The following is a 20772-nucleotide window of genomic DNA, read 5'->3' on the forward strand; positions in this document are numbered from 1 at the left end:
CAACCCCCCCCCCCCCCCCCCACAAAAAAAAAAAAAAACCCACTGGGTCTGTATGTATATATTTATGTATGTATGTGTATGCGTATGTAGGCGTATATATGTATATATATTAAATATAGCAATAATGCACATATATATGCCTTTGGTTTTTACCTACATGGTATCAATCATTAATATGTGTGCAGACAAGGGAGAAAAAAAAAGAAAAAAAATCAATAACAATCGCTTAGATTCAAGATTCAGAGGTCCACTCCATAAATTATATTAAAGGGGACCTATTATCATCTAATCCCTATTTTAAACAGGCCTTGAATGTCTTAAAAACAAGCTTTTGATTGTTTTTGCTAAATAAATTAGAAATTCAGCCTCTAAACCATGTCTTTATCTTCCCATTCTCTAACCTCATTATCTATGCAGGATTCTGAGTGGGCGGGGCTATGATAATGAGGCCTGTGCTGATTGGCTGCCTGAATGACGCGATACACCGCTACGAAAAAATGGCCGGCGGAATTACAACGTGTCAGAACTGCATGCGATGCAGGCGAGCGTCAGCGACAAAATCAATTCCATTTGCTTTATTTTCTATTGGACTGTCCTAACTGGCCGCAGCGGCGCGGCGCGCCGTTTTGAGCTGAACATTTGTCGGACGCCCTGCTTCTATTTTTTTCCTGTCGCTCGCGTTGAAAGCCGGTTGAAAGCGCTCTAGGAAACAGTCCCGGATGAGGAACGGCTGATCCAGTTAAGCCTGAATTATGGTTCTGCGTCACACCAACGCAGAGCACACGCCGTCACCGTGACACCGTCGTGAACCCTTCGGACTTCTCCGTCACTCCATTTCTCCGCGGTGCAGTACCCCCCGCGACCGCTGATTCGTGATCTTTTCCTGAATGGTTTATCCGACTTTTTCCGGTCACAGTGAATCAAAGAGTTAAGGACAACTATTGTGCAAAAAACCAAAACAAAAAAAATCACACTTACACGAAGAAGAAAAGAGCCCTGAAAGTTCACGACTGCTTCAAACCGGAAACCGGAAATGCGTTGCTACCAAGTGAACCAATCACAGCCCTCTCCGTCTGCGTGTGGTCTGCATCGCCTCGACGTGTAGTTACAATTTTCGGGAGGTGCAGGTCAGCGACGGCGTCAGCGACGGCGTCAGCGACGGCGTCAGCGACGGCGTCAGCGACGGCGTCAGCGACGGCGTCAGCGACGGCGTCAGCGACGGCGTGTGGTCTGCGTCGACGCACGGCGTCGTTTTGACGCGGAACCATATCTCAAGCTTTAGTTGAAATGAGAAGTTATCTCTATGATTCCTCCTCATTTCACTACAAAAACCTCAATAAAGTGGCAGCTGTTGGAGGGAGACGTCTGATGTCACGTAGTGTGAAGCGATAGTAGGACTCTCGCATGCACGGTTTTATAGTTGTGGGCGGGGTTTGCATTTTGGTTACGTAATGAAAATCTGCAGAATCTGAACGGCTCGTAGATCCACATCACACTGGACGGCTCATCCGGGCGGCTGTACAGACACTGCAGAATTTGGTTACTTTCCTCCTTCTCTGAGTTGGCAGGCTGAGGGGAGACCACTTTATATATGTTAAAGCAAGAAAAAACATGTTTTTTATAATAGGACCCCTTTAAGTTGAAACGGTGCTGAGTTCATCCTCCCTAAGCTGTACTCTTGGTTACACCTCCCCCTGACGAAAGTTGCATGTTGAGGATTAATTAATAATGTGTGATGGAGAATTACAAAGGAAATGCAATTACTGTATTAACATTTTTAGATTTCTCAGGGCAAAAAAGATATCAAAAACATAGCAAACCTTCATTTTTTTGATTTCACACTAGTAAAGGGATACATAATGTTGGATGAGATGTCGTGGCGTGATTCTGTTGTGGTTCTGTGGGTTTGGAAAAGAAAACCAGTTCAAGTTGATAAAAGACAATAAAACATAACTTAACATGCACCTTCAAGCTCAGAGACCCCTCCTGTAGATCTGGAGTTCAAGACACTTTTATGACACCGTTTGATGTTTTTTCTTGTTTGTTCTCTTATTAAGTTATTATAGATATATATATAGAAGTCCAATATAACAAAAGTAAAATAAATCGCCTTGCCACTGGGAAATTTTATGACAAAATAAAGATGGGATAAATGCAGATAAATATAGATCAGGGATGATGATACACTGCTGCTGCCAGCTGAACCGTAAATCTTCGGCACTTTGAGCAAATTAAACAGGATTGTTTTCGTGGAGAAAAGAGCGAGGCGAGAGCCCAGTGCGGATTACATCCCGCTGATGGTCTGATTATGGAGAGTTATCTAAAGCTTTTTATCCAACACTTTGAAGAAGGAGCACTCACAGCCCTCTCTATGAACGCACCGTTTGGTCTCTCACGTAAATATTGAATCAACCAATCACGTTGCAGTAGCTCAATGCATTTGGGAATATCATCCTGCTCAAAATCCCCTGCTGAAGTTTAAACTGAACACCAGAGTTTAGGAAAAGTGTAATTTTGGTCATTTTTCTCACTAACGATTGCTGCTCACCGGATGTTTGCACATTTTCGCACCGTTCTCTGTCACATAAACCACCACTTCAAGTTCAGAGTCTCCTAAATAACCTTTTCTCCCTCATTCTGATGCTCAGCTTCAACTTCAGCAGGTCAAATCAGCCATGCCTGCAATCCTAAACACATTCAGATCGATCCATGTGATCAGCTGATTAGATATTTGCATTAAACACCAATTAGAGCGCATGTGCTAATAAAGAGACCAGTGAGTGACGTTTTCCTTTTAATCTGCTTACAGATAAAACCCAAATTCTTAGTCCTGTATTAGCCTACACGCACTGCAAAAACTCTGCAAAAAAAACTACAAAATTGTTCTTCCACCATTGTCGAAGATATTTTTGCTAAAAATAAGAAAATTTTGACTAGATTTATGTAATATTATGTGTATTTGTAAAGGGGGTGTTTTTGCAGTGTACGAATTGTCTTAAGAGAACTTACTTCTCCTTAAAGTAACCAAATATCCACTCCAGTTTTGGTGCAAACATATGCAGTATTTTGAATTGTCAGTGAAATAACATGTGGAGGAGGCCACATCAGGGGTTTCTGGGTAATCATCGTCCAATTTCACACAGCAGCAGCAAATTCAAACCTCACGGATGACTTGTGCAACTTCTAACTTGTGCAACTTCTGTAAGGCCATAACTCCTCTTGCTGTGCCCAGAAGACCCAGGTCCTGTAAGCCGTTTTGACTCTTTTTAGTGTCTTGTGAGAAAATCATCGGGATCGCAACTAGGAATGGGCGATATTTTAACAAACATTGCGGAAGGCGGATTTGAGAGCGAGGAGCTCATTAAACGAGGCTCCAGCTCCGTTATCTGGAACTGGTTTGGATTTAAAAAGAGTGACGAGCAGCAAACATCATCTATTATATGCAGAGTCTGCAAAAACAGAAGGAAATGGTTGTTACATTTTGATACAACATTTGAATATTAGGAAATAAAATTGCAATAGCATCTAATTTGTGGCATGTTCCAACCACAGATTAATTTGCACATTTTATTTATATTAAAAGAGGTCATCACTGATTGGATTTTATTTTCGGTGAACTTTTATTTATTTGTCCTGTTTCTTTATTTATCAAGTTGTATTTTTGTACTTTGTGATTTTATAAGCTAAGAAAACTTGTTTTGGGGGCTCCAAAGACTGAATGTGGTGATAGATTTATAGTTAAAAAGGTGGAGTTGAATTGGTATTTTATTTATCGTCATTTTTATCTTTATCGGGATAAATGCCAGAAATTATCGTGATACATTTTTTAGTCCATACCACCCATCCCTAATCGCAACCTCATGCACGTGCAGAAAGAAAAAGTGTGATATACGACAGTTTTTGTACTTTCTATTCACATTTCCAATGTGGGCAATTTCAAGGTTAAAGTTCCTCTGAAATAAACTAAAGTATCTCAGCACACCAAGCTTTGGTTCCCTTCCTGCTTCACTCTGTCTGAATGTTCACCTCCCTTCATTTTGATGTCAAACTTCCATCTCCTGGTCTCCTGATTTTGGCCTCTCCTGCTTCACTTGTGTCCTCCCACAGTCTCAGGCCATGAGGATTGTGCGGACGGTGGGTCAGGCGTTTGACGTGTGTCACCAGATGACCCTGGACCAGAAAACTGATGATGATGATGAGGATGAGGAGGATGAGGGGAAGGCTGGGGAGCTAGAAGGAGCACCAGGTGAATCACACCTACACTTTCATAAAAATGCCTCTTCTTCCTGTTTCACACTACAACACTCTTATGTTGTAGTGTTCTCCTGTGTTTCTAGCTTTCTCTGACACTCCAGGACACACACACGTCTAAGCAAATGTCTCATGTCTCAAAACATACCATTATCATCCAGCGTTTTTTTTTGTTTTTCACATTGAGGATCCAGTTTGGTTTTGGTGAATCAAGCGAACCATCAAAAATCCTTTCTTGCGGGACGTCCTTGGCGGCTCCGTCCTCGCTGCTGCGCCAGCTGTCACTCAGACCATGAAAACAAGACGGCACGAACAACCTTTCAATGCATCGTGTCTCTCTGCAGCAAAGAAGAGATCTGCGCCGTCTGAGGAGACGGACCTTGAAGCCACCACGGAGGAGAGCATTGAGTACGGCTCTTCATCAGACCCAGAGAAGAGCAGAAGGGATGAAGGCCTCAGTACGGATGAAAAGGTACTGGGGGGGACAGAGGCCGTCCTTCGTCATTTCACTGTGCCTCGTACAAAGCTCTGCTGTAGCCCTGATCTGCAGGAAGTTTTCTACGTCTTGTAGAGACCTTTTGTCTGCTTATTCGGAGATATCTAAAAAGCTGTGTCAATAATTACATTTCCAGGGTGGCTACACCGGCTTTGAAAATTTCAGTCAGTCTGTTCAACTGATTTAAACACTTTATGCTAGAAGCATAAAGAACAAACAAAGGGACTTTTCCGAGTTTGTTCCTTCACATGACGCAGGTGTGACACGAGCCGAAGCCGGGTGGGATCTTGGCTCCTTAATGAAGTTAACAATGAACTTAATCTATGTCCAAGCCAGTACTTGAGTTGTAAAAAACAATCAGGGGGGATGGTGGATTTTATCATATGGGGACATATAATTTGTGTTGATTACAAATAATATAATATATTACAAATAATAGCAGTGACCAAAACAGCTGCAGAAATACTGCAGGAATGACATAGCAGCAGTTAAATGCAGCCTTCTGTAAGCTTTAAATATCCACTGGGCTTACATCAAATACATCAAAACACAACAATAAAAACAGTTTTGTGAATTTATCAATATGACTCAGTCCTTCACAGGATAAGTAACATGGATCACTGCAAAAACTCAAAATCTTAACAAGAATATTTGTCTTATTTCTAGTTAAAATGTCTCATTTTAGTAAAATAAATCTCATTACACTTAAAACAAGACTCATCACTGGAAAAAACAACAATTTTCACCTGTTTCAAGTAGATTTTCACTTGAAATAAGTAGAAAAATATGCCAGTGGAACAAGATTTTTTTTGCTTGTAATGAGAAGATAAATCTTGTCCCACTGGCAGATTTTCCTACTTATTTCAAGTGAAAATTTACTTGAAACAGGTGAAAATTGTCAAATAAGTTATTTTTCTGGTGTTATTTTTCTGGTGATGACTCTAAATGTTGAAATAGCAGTAAAACCACATTCATTGATGAAATGACATAAGGGATGGCAGTTTTACAGCGGGATGATTTTGACCGTTTTTATTTCAGGGGGGGATGATTTTGACCGTTTTTATTTCAGGGGGGGATGAGGCGGGATGCCATCCCCCCTCATCCCCCCTCAACTCAGTACTGGTCGAAGCATTATATCAAGTAACGTCACGATTTGGCTACATGTGATTTACGTGTTCAAATGCAGTCGCCGAGTCCATCTCCTGCACCGTAGTCCTGCAAGTCTGTTTTTACAGTAATCATAACTAAAAATAAAAGACATATTCCTAAAAAAAGGCTGAAATCCCTCGCTGATCTAGAATTCCCGGTTGGAGCTCACGCAGGCCGAGAGTTTATGAAAACGGTAAACAGCTCTGAGGGCCGTGCAGCTCATCAATCAGCCGCTAAGACGTGTTTGTGGACAAATGTCCCGTGAGGTCTCGTCAGTATTGATGGGATCACATGGTTTATTGATGAAACCAAAGCAAGCTTTTCCAGCGCTGCTCTGCTAATCCCGCCATGTCTGCTCTCTGATGTTTTGTCTGCTCGGCAAGTCTCTGAGGACGCAGCAGCTTTATCGCTCCAGAGAGAGGCGTGTTCGTGGTCTGGTACGTCCAGTCACTTTCATTAAACTCAATGTTTTTCTCTGGTCACAGCGGGCTGAAAACAGAGAAATCTACTTCACACCGTCAGTGTCTATTCTGGCTTTCTCCTTTTATTATTCTTTTCTGTTTTTACAGTCGTATGACAAGACACTTCATAGTACTTTTTATGGAAATAAAAAGAAGTATAAAGATAGTTAAGTTATAAGAGTGATGAGGTTTATCATTTTGCATTATTTTTTTATATTGTGCATCTGTCTGCATGAGTGTGTTTCTTTAATATAAGTTTTAGTCAGTTTCACCATCTATTTGTGTGACCTTAGGCCTCACAGATGTTTATGATGACAATTGTGATGAGAAAGATAAAAACTAAAATTTTAAATGAAAACAAATAAATATTAAGACAGTGCTAAATGTGTAGAGAACTCTAAAGAATTAGACTCAAGAATCCCCAAACGTGTCCACAAATGCTCCGTTGATGTCATCTTTTAGTGCCCATCGATTAAAATCAGAGAAATTCTGTGTTTCTGTGCTAATTAAAGCAGAAAAGAGCACCTTCACAGAGAGTTTGGAGTATAAAGACACACTGGACATCTGTGCTCCAGCTGTGCATAAATAATCAGTCCACAAGAGTGAAATGTTGCGTTCCCAGTCCGTCCCGGTCTCACTCCTCGTTTCCGTTGTCATAGTTCCGCCAGTAATCCCCAACGTCTCGGCTTGCTGACTGTGCTTTACTACGATGCCGCTGAATAAACCCCAACATCGATTAAAGTCCGGGCGGTTTGCACCGGGGGGACACGGACAGCCGCGCTGCTCTCCGTTTCACTGCCGTTTGCAGTGTTCCTGCAGCTGCAGGAAAGGAGATGCCAGGTCGGCCTCAGCAGGGGATGGATCCTCCCAAGCAGCACAGCAGGGTCTGCAGGATCTGCAGGGTCTGCAGGGTCTGTAGGGTCTGCAGGGTCTGCAGGGTCTGCAGGATCTGCAGGGTCTGCAGGGTCTACGGGGTCTGCAGGGTCTGCAGGATCTGCAGGGTCTGCAGGATCTGCAGGGGCTGCAGGGTCTACGGGGTCTGCAGGGTCTGCAGGATCTGCAGGGTCTGCAGGGTCTACGGGGTCTGCAGGGTCTGCAGGATCTGCAGGGTCTGCAGGATCTGCAGGGGCTGCAGGGTCTACGGGGTCTGCAGGGTCTGCAGGGGGGCTAGCAGCCCAAACTGACCCTTGCTCTCCCGTGTCTCACTGTCAGCCCAGTGCAGCCATCATGAGACCTTTACCCTCCATTCACACAGCATTGCTCCTCTCTCTGTTACTAGGCAAGGCTAGTTTATTTGTATAGCACAATTCAATACAAGGTCATTCAAACTGCTTTACATCAACATTAAAAGCGGGCAGGACTCAATTAAACAGTAAATAACAAATAAAATGATAAGAAAAGAGGTAAAATAATAAAAAAGCACAAGTTGTTAAAAAGTAAGGGCAGTAGAATACAGCAGGTACATTCTTAAAATGGCAAGAATTACGTTTCTATACGGTCAAAACGTACAAAGACCGGGTCAAATACAGTATTACAAAAGTAATCTGTAACAATTCATACGGTGAATTAAACCAATTTGACAATTATATGCCACAATGCCTGTTTCCAGGTCTTATTTCACACAACTGACCAGAATTACGTTTCTATACGGTTAAAATGTACAAAGACCGGGTCAAATACAGTATTACAAAAGTAATCTGTGCAGATTCGTACGGTGAATCAAACCTATTTGACAATTCTACGTCACAATGCCTGCATTCAGGGCTTATCTATACAAAAATGATAAGTATTTAATTTAAGAGTACGCTTAAATGACAAATAAAATTAAATAAAATGACAAGAAAAAAGGGGTAAAATAATAAAAAGCTAAATGTAACTAGACTAGAGTGCACATGTTGGCTTCATGTCTCAGCTGCATGTTAAAGAATTGTTTTTTACATCTTGAACTTCCCTGAGCATCCAGTGGGATGTATGTGAGTATGAATGTGTGCAGCTGCGGCCACCCGGAGTCTCTTTGCTATTCCCTCCCTGTGAAGTTCAGACGGCAGCGAGACTGCCAGCTTTGAAACCACGTCTGTAGACATGTCTCTGTGCACATGCCTCCGTGCACGCGCACAAGCTTTCTTATTTTTCTTTCCACTATCACTCTGTCATTTAAGATGGTTGGTTATGGTAACCCCATACTTTTAGCCGTATGTGCCTGTTCGCTTGCTGTCCCTAGAATAGGGCCACTCTGGATTTGGATTCAGGAGCATCATTCACCACCGTGGAAGATGCAGCTGGACATGCAGGGCTTAGATTCAGAGCAGTAGGACTGGGGATCGAATCAAATGTCAAGAATCAAATTGATTCCGATTCTTAAGATTCAGAATCGATTATCACGCTTTGATTCGATCCGATTCGATTCAATTCCGATATCGATTTGGGTTAGTGTTATTAAAAATGTTTTTTAAGCTGTTGCATGAATTATATGACTGTAGTTATGCAACATATTAATACTAGTATTATATTGAGATTCAACAGAAAGTATTGACAGATAATGATGCTGTGAGGACCAATCACCTCCCAGAATGCTGATAGAACTGTTTTCAGAAACATCGTGGGTCAGAATTATCAAACTGATCCAGGACAGCAAACAGAGATAGGGACCTATGAAATCGGTTTTATCTTTTCCCATTTTTGAGAATTTGGTTTTTAGCATTTTATGCAAATGTAACCCCAAGACAGTATATAAAACAAAGAAATATTTATGCAATTATAACTGAAAACTTTAATCTTTTCATACCTATAAACAAAAAAATACCAAAAGTTGTAATGTAATGATGAAAAAAAAAAAATTGATCTTTAGACATGCAAATCGATTTTTAGGAATTAATATGAGAATCGATTTTGAATCAGAAAATCGATTTTTTTTCAACACAGGCATAGTGTACAACTACATCTCTATCTGTGAGTTTTCAAGGAGGACCCCCAATGTCACCGACAGAACTTGTTAAAAGCCTAAAAAAGCAATATTCTCAACATCAAATGCCACCTGATTGGCTGTATCGTCCTTGCAGAGGCTACACTCATTTTGAAATGCAACAGATTGAATTGTCACAAAGCGTAATACACTGTTGAACCTGCCAATGTACTTCCTGAGTGGATCATCAGATTAGTGTTTTCTAGTGTCAAGTGTGTTCAAATTTAGATGCTGTTTGAAGAGGCGGACCTCGATGTGCTGTGATGTTTACTGTAGGTGTCCGACGAGCCTCCTCTCCTGCTGAGCTCTCCCCTCCTCGGCGCCTCGGCTTCAGGCGGGTCTGCAGCAGAGGCGTCCTGCTCTGCAGAACTCCAGCTGCAGCTCCTTGAGAAGCAGCTGCAGCAGCAGGAAATGCAAGGACAGGCAGCTTCAGCACAGGTGCTGGATCAGTCGTTGTCTTTCTGTTTCTGAATCATCTCACAACAGCAGCACCGAACCGCATCGTGTTTATGGATTACTCAAAGGCAAAACATTTAATCAAGATGAGCTACAGCTTAATCTATCTTTGAAAAGACCACCGAAGTGTCTCAACATAGATGTTTATGGATATCTCACACAAATAACTTTGGCAAGGTTCTGCTTAGGGCTGGGGATCGATTCAAATGTCAAGAATCGATTCGCTTCTGATTCTTAAGATTCAGAATCGATTATCAAGATTTGATTCGATCCGATTCGATTCCGATATTGATTTGGGTTAGTGTTATTAAAACTGTTTTTTGAGCTGTTGCATGAATTATATGACTGTAGTTGTGCAAAATATTACTACTAGTGTTATATTGAGATTCAACAGCAAGTATTGGCAGCTAATGATGCTGTAAGGACCAATCAGCTCCCAGAATGTTGATAGAACTGATTTCAGAAACATCGTGGGTCAGAATTATCAAACAGATCCAGGGCAGCAAACATGGACGTATGAAATCGGTTTTATTTTTTCCCACATTCCGTTTTTATTTGTTCCATTTTCGGTCTATTTTGGTTTTTAATTTTTGACCATTTGGTTTTTAGCATTTTTTGCAAATGTAACCCCAATACAGTATATAAAGTTATGAAATATAGACAATTTATGCAATTATAACCTAACACTTTAATGTTTTCATACCTTTAAACATATTTAAAGGCAAAAACATGGCACCAGTTATTCTCGTGTCCAACAAAACATTCCTTTTTTGGGGATAAACAAAAAAATAACCAAAAGTTGTAATGTAATGATGAAAAAAAAAATACATAAATAAATAAAAGAAAAAAAAATCGATCTTTAAACATATGAATCGATTTTTAGGAATTAATATGAGAATCGATTTAGAATTGGTAAATCAATTTTTTCAACACAGGCCTAGTTCTGCTACAGTGCTGCATGTTTCAATGACGACCGGAGTTGGTGGTGTCTGTGGTCTCAGTGTGTCCGTGTTGGTGTGTGCAGATACACGTGCTCCAGGAGCAGCTGTCCGTGGAGATGTGTGCGCGGACCGAGGCCCAGGCCAGGGTGCAGAGGCTCCTGCAGCAGAACACGGACCTTCTGCAGCACATTTCCCTCTTAGTCAAGCAGATCCAGGAGCTGGAACTCAAATCCGCTGGCCAGTTGTCATCGAGTGAGTGGAAATCAGTTTTTACTCCTCACTTTCCACACGGCATCCTATGGAAGAGTATTAGGGCCACGCAGGAGAAAAAATATTTGAGGGGGGGAGATTTTTTTTTATTGTGCACTTTGAGAATAAAGTCGAAATCCCGAGAAAAAAGTTGAAATGGCGAGATTAATGTTGAAATACAATTTTGAGAAAAAAGTTGAAATGTCCAGATTAATGTTGAAATACAATTTTGAGAAAAAAGTTGAAATGTCCAGATTAATGTTGAAATACAATTTCGAGAAAAAAGTTGAAATGGCGAGATTAATGTTGAAATACAATTTCGAGAAAAAAGTCGAAATGTCCAAATTAATGTTGAAATACAATTTCAAGAAAAAAGTCGAAATGTCGAAATTAATGTTGAAATACAATTTCAAGAATAAAGTCGAAATTTCGTGAATAAAGTCCAAATTTCACCTTTTTCCTCAACATTTCAACTTTATTCTCGTAAATTGTACTTCAACATTAATCTCGACATTTCAACTTTTTTCTCGACATTTCGACTTTTTTCTCAAAGTGCATAATGAAAAAAAATCTTCCTCCTCTAAAATATTATTTTTATTTTTCTCCTGCCTGGCTCCTACTCTTCCGTAACATCCTTTCTGATCCACAGCATCTTTTCTTTGTTTATTTGGTTACCTTTAACCACTCTCGGCTTCTATTAATCAGAATCAGAATAAGTTGTGACAGTGAGATAATTAGATTGTTCAAGGGATCTGGAGAAAGTTGAGTGTGCAAAGGGTGTAAGCGTAAACTAGACGCCCTCAGACGTCACTGTGTCAAGAACCATCGCTCTCGCAGTGATGACGTCTCTGGGATGGACCATCACAGAGAGGAAACATGATGGCCGGATGAATCAGTGCACCGGATCTTTTCCAGGAGAAATGGGTGCCATGTGCCAAAGACCAAAATGACCACACATTCTTTATGGAGCCTTTTTTCTCTTTGACAGTATGGGGTCCCATCACTTATGCAATGGCAGCGTTACTGCAGAAAAGTGCAGAAAAGTACACTGAGATTGTAGAGCTGTAGAGATATTTGGGCTTTTTTCCCACAAGATGATGCAAAACGACATTCTGCACATCACAAAGCCAATCCTGGCCCGCATGCAGGTCCTGGCCTTTACTCAAATGGAAAATGTGTGGAGAATCTTTTGAATAAATAAATCAAAGCACATAAGAGAACTTTGTAAGAAAAATAACAGCCCTGTAGTGTTGAATGCGTTAAGACCTGTTTGCAGGAATAAAGGATGGAAACACCATCTGGTCCCCTCAATGTCAGAAACACCAACTTTACAAAGGTGTAGCAGCTGAAAGTCAGAGTTCATTCAAGAATCCCTGTTTGTTTTGTTTTGTTTCTTTTATTTAGTTTTTTATTGTTTCCATGTAATCCCAACTTTATCTGTTATGGGTTTCACATAAAAAAAGGAAATGCTTTCTTAAATGTTCTATTTTCATCCCTCCTTTTCTTCCAGCCTCTCTCCCTCTTCTGGCTCTTTTCTCATCCACTTCAGGCTTGCAATTAATTACAGCATGGCAGCCCTTTCAGAGCACTGATCTTTGTTCTCCGTCCCTGCTTCAGCCAGCGCTGATGTGCTGCCATACAGTGATGATTTATCAAATCCTGCAGCACAGATGTCATCCCACTCTTTGTAAATCTCATCTTCTCTGCTTAGACCATCTCTTCCACTTCCTACATTTCTGTTTTTATGTGATAACCCACATCTTTTTTGCGAGCTGTGTTTTATATCCTACATTTTTTTTCTTGCTTATTGTTTCTGTCATCTTTCTACCTTAGTGGGATCCCAAGACAGTCTTCTGGAAATAACCTTCCGTGCCAAGCCCCCCATCACGCCCTGCCCGTCCCTCACTCCCTCTTCGTCTGCGGGCCCACTAGCAGCTCAGCCCCAGCTGCAGATCAGCGATGCTGCTTGGATGTCTGCTCTGCCGGGGCCGTGCTCTCCAGGCACGTCAGAGCCCAGCACCACTCCTCTGGGCCTGAGCGGGAGCGGAGTCCGACTCGAGTGCTTTCGCTTCTCAACGGTGGGGTCAGAGATGCAGGGGCCGGGGGGCCAGGACGCGGGAGAGTCTCCCAGCGACGAAAGCTCACCGCTGGGGGATCAGGTCCTGGGAGCCCTGGAGCTGCTTCGTTTCAGAGAGTCGGGGATCGGATCCGAGTACGAGTCAAACACTGATGAGAGCGATGACCGGGACAGCTGGGGACAAGGGGAAGTGCTGGGCGTGGATGCTGCGGCACGCCTCCTGAATGTGCTGGATGCAGAGAGCCTGCCGGACTGCTTGGGTGATGAGATGCCTGTTTAACGGTGTTGTTAAAGCTGCACGAGGCATCTTTCACCTAATAGAGCACCTCAAGGGAGCCAGGTGACATTCAGAAGCCGAGGAACTTCTTTACAGAGAACTTGAGTCTGTGAAAAAAAAAAAAAAAAAAAAAAAACCTACATCATCTGCTGGAATAAGGTATTTGTGGCATTCAATTACATCTGTTGTGTAAAGTTTTAAAGAGGTGCTTTTTAAGGGGTTTCCTTTCCTTGCACTGCAAAAACTCAAAATCTTACTAGGAATATTTGTCTTATTTCTAGTTAAAATGTCTTTTTAATAAAAAAAAATCTCATTACATTTAAAACAAGACTCATCACTGGAAAAAAAAAAATTCACCTGTTTCAAGTAGATTTTCACTTAAAATAAGTAAAAAAATCTGCCAGTGGAACAAGATTTCTTTGCTTGATAAGATAAATCTTGTCCCACTGGCAGATTTTTCTACTTATTTCAAGTGAAAATTTACTCGAAACAGGTGAAAATTGTCAAATAACAAGTAATTTCTCCGGTAATGACTCTTGTTTTAAGTGTAAGGAGATGTTTTGACTAAAAATGAGACATTTTAACTAGAAATAAGACAAATATTCCTGGTAAGATTTTGAGTTTTTGCAGTGTGGGTGTGTTATATAGCTTCTAGTGCACGTTAAAGCTCTGCAAAGCAAACAGGAGTTCTTCTCATCCATCGAAAAACACGGCTCCTGAACACATTTCCTCTGTTACCGACCTACATCGCTGACATGGCAAAAAAAAAAAGAATGATGAGCTCCCCCACTAGCTTTGTTTTCATCCAGTTGTGAAGCAAATATTTCTTTTCCTGTCAGAAAGGCTCAGTCGTAAACATACATCAACCCTGTGTTCTTTTCTTGCATCCAAAAGCCCGATGGAAACGGGATGAAAAGCAACTATCACTTCCTTGCTGGAGGCCCTTGTGCTGAAGAGTGAAAAGTGGATTACGTTTGCTTTAGGGGACAATACCGGTGTTCTGCCAATTTCTGCTACCTGCCGAGAAATGCTACTTTGTGGTTCTGCGCATGCGCACAGTCGATTTTCAAAGTTTGATTGCCACACTAAATCGATAATATGGGATGTTGAGTATTTAATCCTTCAAAATACACGACCCATGACTTGAATTGCATTACACTTTGTGAACATTATACGATAAAGAGAAAAAAAACAACAATTCTATCGCTTTATTTGATATTCATTCAGTCATTGGCCTTTATTTAACAAGGCAGGTCATTAAGAACACATTCTTATTTACAATGACGGACTGGCAAGCGACAAGCACCACTTGAGGGAAAAGGAAGTGGTTTAGGGGGTAAAACACAGTAAAATTGTAGCTCTACAAAGGTAGAAAACCATTAGGTAGCATTTTTTGGCAAAGCAGCAGAAATTGGCAAAACACCGGGAAAGCCCTCGGTGTTAGCATGTCGCTCTGCTAACATGACTAATGATACCATTAAGATTCATCTTAACACGACAGGCCAAAAATGTGTTGAGGTCCTTTTTTGAAAATCAAATTTTAGCTTGATTCTCACTTAAAATGTAACTTCAAAGCAACACAAATTAGCCATAGCAGTTTTAGCTAAGAGGCTCGGATATAAAGTTGCTCTTTATCTTATTATTATTAAGTTTATTGAACAGGGACAAATGTATCAAACATTATTTCATAAAAAATACAAAACAGATGTCATACATACAGGTTTCTAGCCAGAGCTAATTTGCAACCCCTGTCCCTGGTTAGGCCTTTACTTAACATTCGAAAGCAGAGTTAAAACAGTACAAAACCATTAAAATACAAAACATGCAAAACAGAATAAACAGATCAAAGACAATACAAAGAGAAGAAGCAAAAACACAAATCAGATAAGGACAGAAAACTAAAATAATACAGTGGTACAGTATGTTAAAGTCAATGTTCACAAGCTTGTTTCAGTTTCAGCCATTGTTTTACTTGTGTGCTAAAAACTTTGAGTCAGTATTTTGATTTCAGGTGGGAGTGTATTCCATAATGTGGTATCTATTACCGAGAAGGATGACTGTCCAAATGTTGTTCTGCATTTTGCTATCCTACAATTACTGCTTGTTGCAGCCCTAGTTCTAATTCCACTGTTTTGTTTGTTTACCAATTGGCAGATTATTTCTGGGGCAAGGTTATTCACACATTTGAAAATAAGTTTTAAAAATGAGAAGCCTGCAAAACTGTCAAAACTTAATAGATTGTATTTTTTGATAATTTGGCAGTGATGCCATCTTACAGGTTCTCGATCCATTTCCACCTTTAAAATGTACTCCTCCATGGTCTCTTATTCCGTTACTCTTTTATTTTGTTTCCTGTCACTCCCCTCTTGAGGCTGTTTGTGTCCTCTGTCATGATGTCCACTGTAGCTCTGTGACCGAGCGTCACCGTTGTTGGCGACATACAGGACATAAAGAGACAGGCAGGTTGTCAAAGAGATGACCACGACTGCGTTGCTTTGGCTGGTTTCAGCTGACACCCAGGGACGGCCATAGTTAAACAATATCCCCACTATTTATTTACCTCATTTCCACCTAATCATCTGACCAATCGGAGCAGACTGCTCTTTTCTTTTACAGCAGTTAAATGAGCTCTTAAGGCCCTGACACACCAAGCCGACTGTTGGCCGTCGGGCCGTCGGTGCGCGTCTGTCGGCCTAGTTTTCCAGGTGTGTCCTGCACGTCGCCACGGGTCGGGCGCCCGTCGGCAGCTTTTCAGCCGATTCGATATGTCGAATCGGCGTCGGCCGTCGGAGAGCCTACGGCGTAGGTTACGCGGCGACGCGCGCCGTACCCTACGCCGTAGGCTCTGCGTCGATTTAACGCAAAACCATAAATCAGCTCCCGAGCCGGCAGGCAGAAATCCCGAAATTTTCAGAGCAAATTTCTTAACAGGCGTAGCTACAACTGTTAGATTTCATCTATTAAACCAACATTTATCTTCCTAAATTATTTATGTCAGCCAGGGGTAATTCTCCACAGAGCTGCAGGTTTCTCCCCGGGACAACGGCAGGTTGACCTGCCGATCACGTCTGTACGTGAGCTGCTGCTGCGCCCCCGGACCGGCGGCTCTTCTCCGAAAACATCGCAGCAAATTGAAACGCAGACTGCGCAGAACGTACGTGCTAGTTGGCCGTTGGGTGTCGTCTTTGCGGTGTGTCAAAGTGCTTATTTTTGAGCCCGACCCAGCCCGACACAGGTGACGCAAGGCGACACAGCAGTCGGCCGACAACGGGCGACGTCAGGTTGGTGTGTCCTCGGCTTTAGGGCAAAGAGGTGAAAAGCAAAATGCAAATGTTTCCGTACATTCAGCATATATCCCAAAAGTGGTAAATTCTCAAAAGAAAATTAGAACTATGTAAATAAGCACAATATGAGCTTTTAATTAGCATTTAGATTTCTTTTGTTTCTTTACACTAAGATGTCCCACTCCTATGAGTGCTGTAACACTAAAAGGTGCAAAGCTCAAAGTCCAACTGAGGCTTAAAGAAGGCAACACAATATGAGGTGTAGAAACAAGGTCAAACGCGGGTTAATCGTAACCGAAGATCAAAGTTGGGTCGCTTTTTTTGTGTGAAAATGTTCAGGACTTCCAAAGTCCAGATGTAACCGCAGCACTTTGGAAAACTGAAACACACCTCTGTTTCTCAATTTTCTTGCAACACAGTGCAGCTTTATCCAGGGTGTGTGTGTGCGTGCGTGCGTGCGTGCGTGCGTGCGTGCGTGCGTGCGTGCGTGCGTGCGTGCGTGCGTGCGTGCGTGCGTGCGTGCGTGCGTGCGTGCGTGCGTGCGTGCGTGCGTGCGTGCGTGCGTGCGTGCGTGCGTGATATTTCCCCTTTGCTGAATTAATCTGGGCTTGCCAACACTATTTTGGAGAGGCATTTTAACCCTGGCTGCATAGGTTGGGACACTTCTCTCTAAACTGTATTGGGTTTAATAACAGGCATGTATCTCTAACAGCATCAGGATTTATCAACTTATACTGTAAAAAAAAAATGCTTTGCATGACTTGTTTTATTTTGTGTATTTTTTTGTCTATGATGTTGAATAACTTATTGTGACGACATGGATGGGTGTCTCACTGGTGCTGCTCCACTTCCTCTGCTGCTTAGACATGTAGCCACCGCGTACTGTCAGAGTTATCAATCATCGCTGCAACGCAGCAGTGATGAACTGCTGTGTCACGATTGTTCAACATGCTAAAGGATTTTGTCTTTTATAGTTTGTTTTTTGTTGTTTTTTTTTGGGTGTGGGGGGGCAGGGAGTCCTGAAATATGAAATCAGGAAAGACTGAAGCCTGTCAGAGACTCGCTGGCTCTCGTAAACCAGCTCCACCTTGCTGACTGTGGACTCATTCTCTGAATCGCTGAATTGGGAGGATGCCACTGAGCCACTTCCAAGATCAGTAAATCCCTTCTTGTGGTGATCTCCCCCTTTGAGCTCTGTTTTTCCACCTCCGTCCCTCCATGTTCCCTGAAGCTTTCCCTCCTCTCTCCCCGCCTCTCCCTGTCACTCTCTCCAAGGTCGTGTCCGTTCACAAGAAGTGTACTAAAAGTGAAAGTGCACTTACATGGATGTTTCTCTGTGGAATTAAACACCCTTTCTCAAACGCCATCTGGTCTTGTGCTGTGTACAGTCTCCTCAGAAGTGACTTACAAATTGCTGTATTGTATCAGGGGGCTGATTGAAATAGAACTATGTCTCAGACGTAACGATAAGCTAGGGAAGAGTATTAGGGCCAGGCAAGAAAAAAAAAATTTGAGAGTGGAAGTTTTTTTTTTATTGTGCACTTCGAGAAAAAAGACGAAATGTCGAGAAAAAAGTCGAAATGTTATGAATAAAGTCGAAATGTCGAGATTAATGTTGAAATACAATTTCAAGAAAAAAGTCCAAATTTCGCGAATAAAGTAAAAATTTCAGCTTTTTTCTCAACATTTCGACTTTTTTCTCGACATTTCGATTTTTTTCTCGAAATTATACTTCAACAACATTCTCGAAATTTCGACTTTTTTCTCGAAATTGTATTTCAACATTAATCTCGACATTTCTACTTTTTTTTTTAAATTTCGACTTTTTTCTCAAGATTTCGACTTTTTTCTCAACATTTTGACTTTATTCACGAAATTTTGACTTTTTTTCTGAACATTTCGGCTTTTTTCTCGAAATTCTACTTCAACATTAATCTCGTCTTTTCGACTTTTTTCTCGACATTTCGACTTTTTTCTCGAAGTGCATAATGAAAAAAAAATCTTCCTCCTCTAAAATTTTATTTTTATTTTTCTCCTGCCTGGCCCTAATACTCTTCCGTAATAAGCAGCACCAGCTCTTGGGCTGGCTGACCTTTCCGAGAGTGTTTTTCCACATTAGCATTCCTTGGGAAAATGAGACGTGGGCATGCAGGAGCTCCTTTGTGAGGGTGTTGGCGCTCTATTAGGATGAAAGCAAACACCAGATGTGCTCATTAAAGAGGGTCAACTCCCGTTAAACACAGCGTGTCTGGAGGCAGCGAGTTTCACATAAGCAGGTAACCTGGGGGGTGGGTGGGGGTTAAAATGAATAATATCAGCCATCATGCACCTACTTCCAGCCACGACACCCTGCAGCTCCTCTAGTGCAGCTGCTGCTGCCACGGATGGTGGGCGGCCTCCACCCCTTGGTCTCTCCTTTTATTAACTTGGTTACAGAGAAGCGGTCTAGAGCGTCATTCTGCCCATGCCCCCCTCTTTTATCCTCCTACATATTCTGTTCCTAAAATTCATCTTAAAGTGGAACCGCCGGGTAATGATCAGTAGTTACATTACATGGTTACATGGTCTAAGGAAAGAGTGGCAGCAGGACTGTTTCAGCTTCATCTCAAATATCTGCCATCACAGTCATTCATGTTGTTCTGACCATGAAGATTATTCAGTCTCTTGTTTTATTAGCTACTTATTTTACCACCGCTCCGACGAGGCTGACATTTAATGGATTTGAGTCAAATTTTTATCCCATCAGATGCGAAGTCATGACACTTTTACGTCAGATACGCCTAGCAAACCCTCTTCTTCTGTTTGAAACGCTAACGCACAGCAACATCTAAACTCTCAGGCCACGTTTACACATAGCCGGGTATTTACAAAAACGGATATTTCCCCCTCTACTTTGAAAAATACAATCATTTACACGAACCTGCATAAATACGCTGTTAAGGTGCTATAAGCAGCCAAACCTACAGGGGGCAGTGTAACGAGAAGATAAAGTCATGCTAGCCAATCAGAATCCTGGAAAAAAACATCAACAAATGACACGAGTAACTTCCAGTTACTTCCAAGATGAACGAAAGTCTTTCGTTTGGAGTGACAGAGAAGTGGAGTTACTTTTAAGTGTGACGTTAGAATATAAAACAGGTAAAATACAAGAAAATATTGACGGTGGCCAAACAAATTGCAAACACAGGTCGCACTCATGACGCTACACTGCAAAAACTCAAAATCTAACCAGGAATATTTGTCTTATTTCTAGTTAAAATGTCTCATTTTTAGTAAAAAAAAATCTCATTACATTTAAAACCAGATCATCACCAGATAAATAACTTGTTATTTGACAATTTTCACCTGTTTCAAGTAAATTTTCACTTTTTTTTTTTGTTTTAAGAGTAATGAGATTTTTTTGACTAAAAATGAAACATTTTAACTAGAAATAGACAAATATTCTTGTTAAGATTTAGAGTTTTTGCAGTGTGGTGACGTTTCTGTGGCATAATGTGACGTTCTGAAGCCTAAATGTCCGTTTCTCTCTGTTTACAAGCAAATGTAAAGACGGAGTTTTTGCAAATCTCCACTTTGGCCGGAGTTTTTTAGAAATTATCATTTTTGGTGAATTTGAGCTTCGTTTTCGTGTGAACGAACGGCCAAAACGCATGAAAACGCCACCATTTTTGCTACGTGTAAACGGGGCGTCAGTTTTATGCGTTTCCTGCCGTCGCAGTTACAATAACTGCTGTAGTTGGTCTGAGTTTGTTTATTTTAACATTAAAAACATAAAAACATCCAGAGCAAATTGTGCCCTCGCTTAGCGTGTGGCTAACTTAGCAGCAGTTTTACTACAACATTTCTCAACATTGAAAGTGAGCTAACGTTGTGTTTGAATCATAATAATAATCAGAGCAGAAACACCACTGTGTAGTTATTAGTCTAAAGTGAGTGATGCGTGTATAAAATGAGAAGGGAAGAGACCAAAAGAATGGTTGGAGTTGCAAACTGCAACCCAGCCAAGCGGGTGTATTTGAGTGGACGTGTCCCCCGTGTCCCCCATGTCCTCCGGTCTGTAAAGGCTCCACGATGAGACGCGGCTGCAACACTCTCACGTATGACTGCATGGTTCATCCTGACGGAGCAGTTTAAGAGCAGGGTGCATGAGCACCGACCCGGCGGTACAG

General features: G+C 41.6%; 1 protein-coding gene across 1 annotated transcript in view; it reads left to right on the forward strand.

Moving 5' to 3' along the window:
- The window catches only part of LOC133452091 (carboxyl-terminal PDZ ligand of neuronal nitric oxide synthase protein-like), a 39775-nt gene extending 26365 nt beyond the window's left edge, over nt 1-13410 (forward strand). The window contains exons 6-10 of the mRNA XM_061731286.1: nt 4108-4246; nt 4596-4723; nt 9596-9757; nt 10800-10968; nt 12799-13410. Coding sequence (XP_061587270.1) covers nt 4108-4246; nt 4596-4723; nt 9596-9757; nt 10800-10968; nt 12799-13322 — 1122 coding nt within the window. The 3' untranslated portion in view covers nt 13323-13410. The remainder of the gene's footprint in view (nt 1-4107; nt 4247-4595; nt 4724-9595; nt 9758-10799; nt 10969-12798) is intronic.
- Nucleotides 13411-20772: the final 7362 nt, after the last annotated feature.

Source organism: Cololabis saira, chromosome 10 (assembly GCF_033807715.1).
Source record: "Cololabis saira isolate AMF1-May2022 chromosome 10, fColSai1.1, whole genome shotgun sequence".
Lineage (NCBI taxonomy): Eukaryota > Metazoa > Chordata > Actinopteri > Beloniformes > Belonidae > Cololabis > Cololabis saira.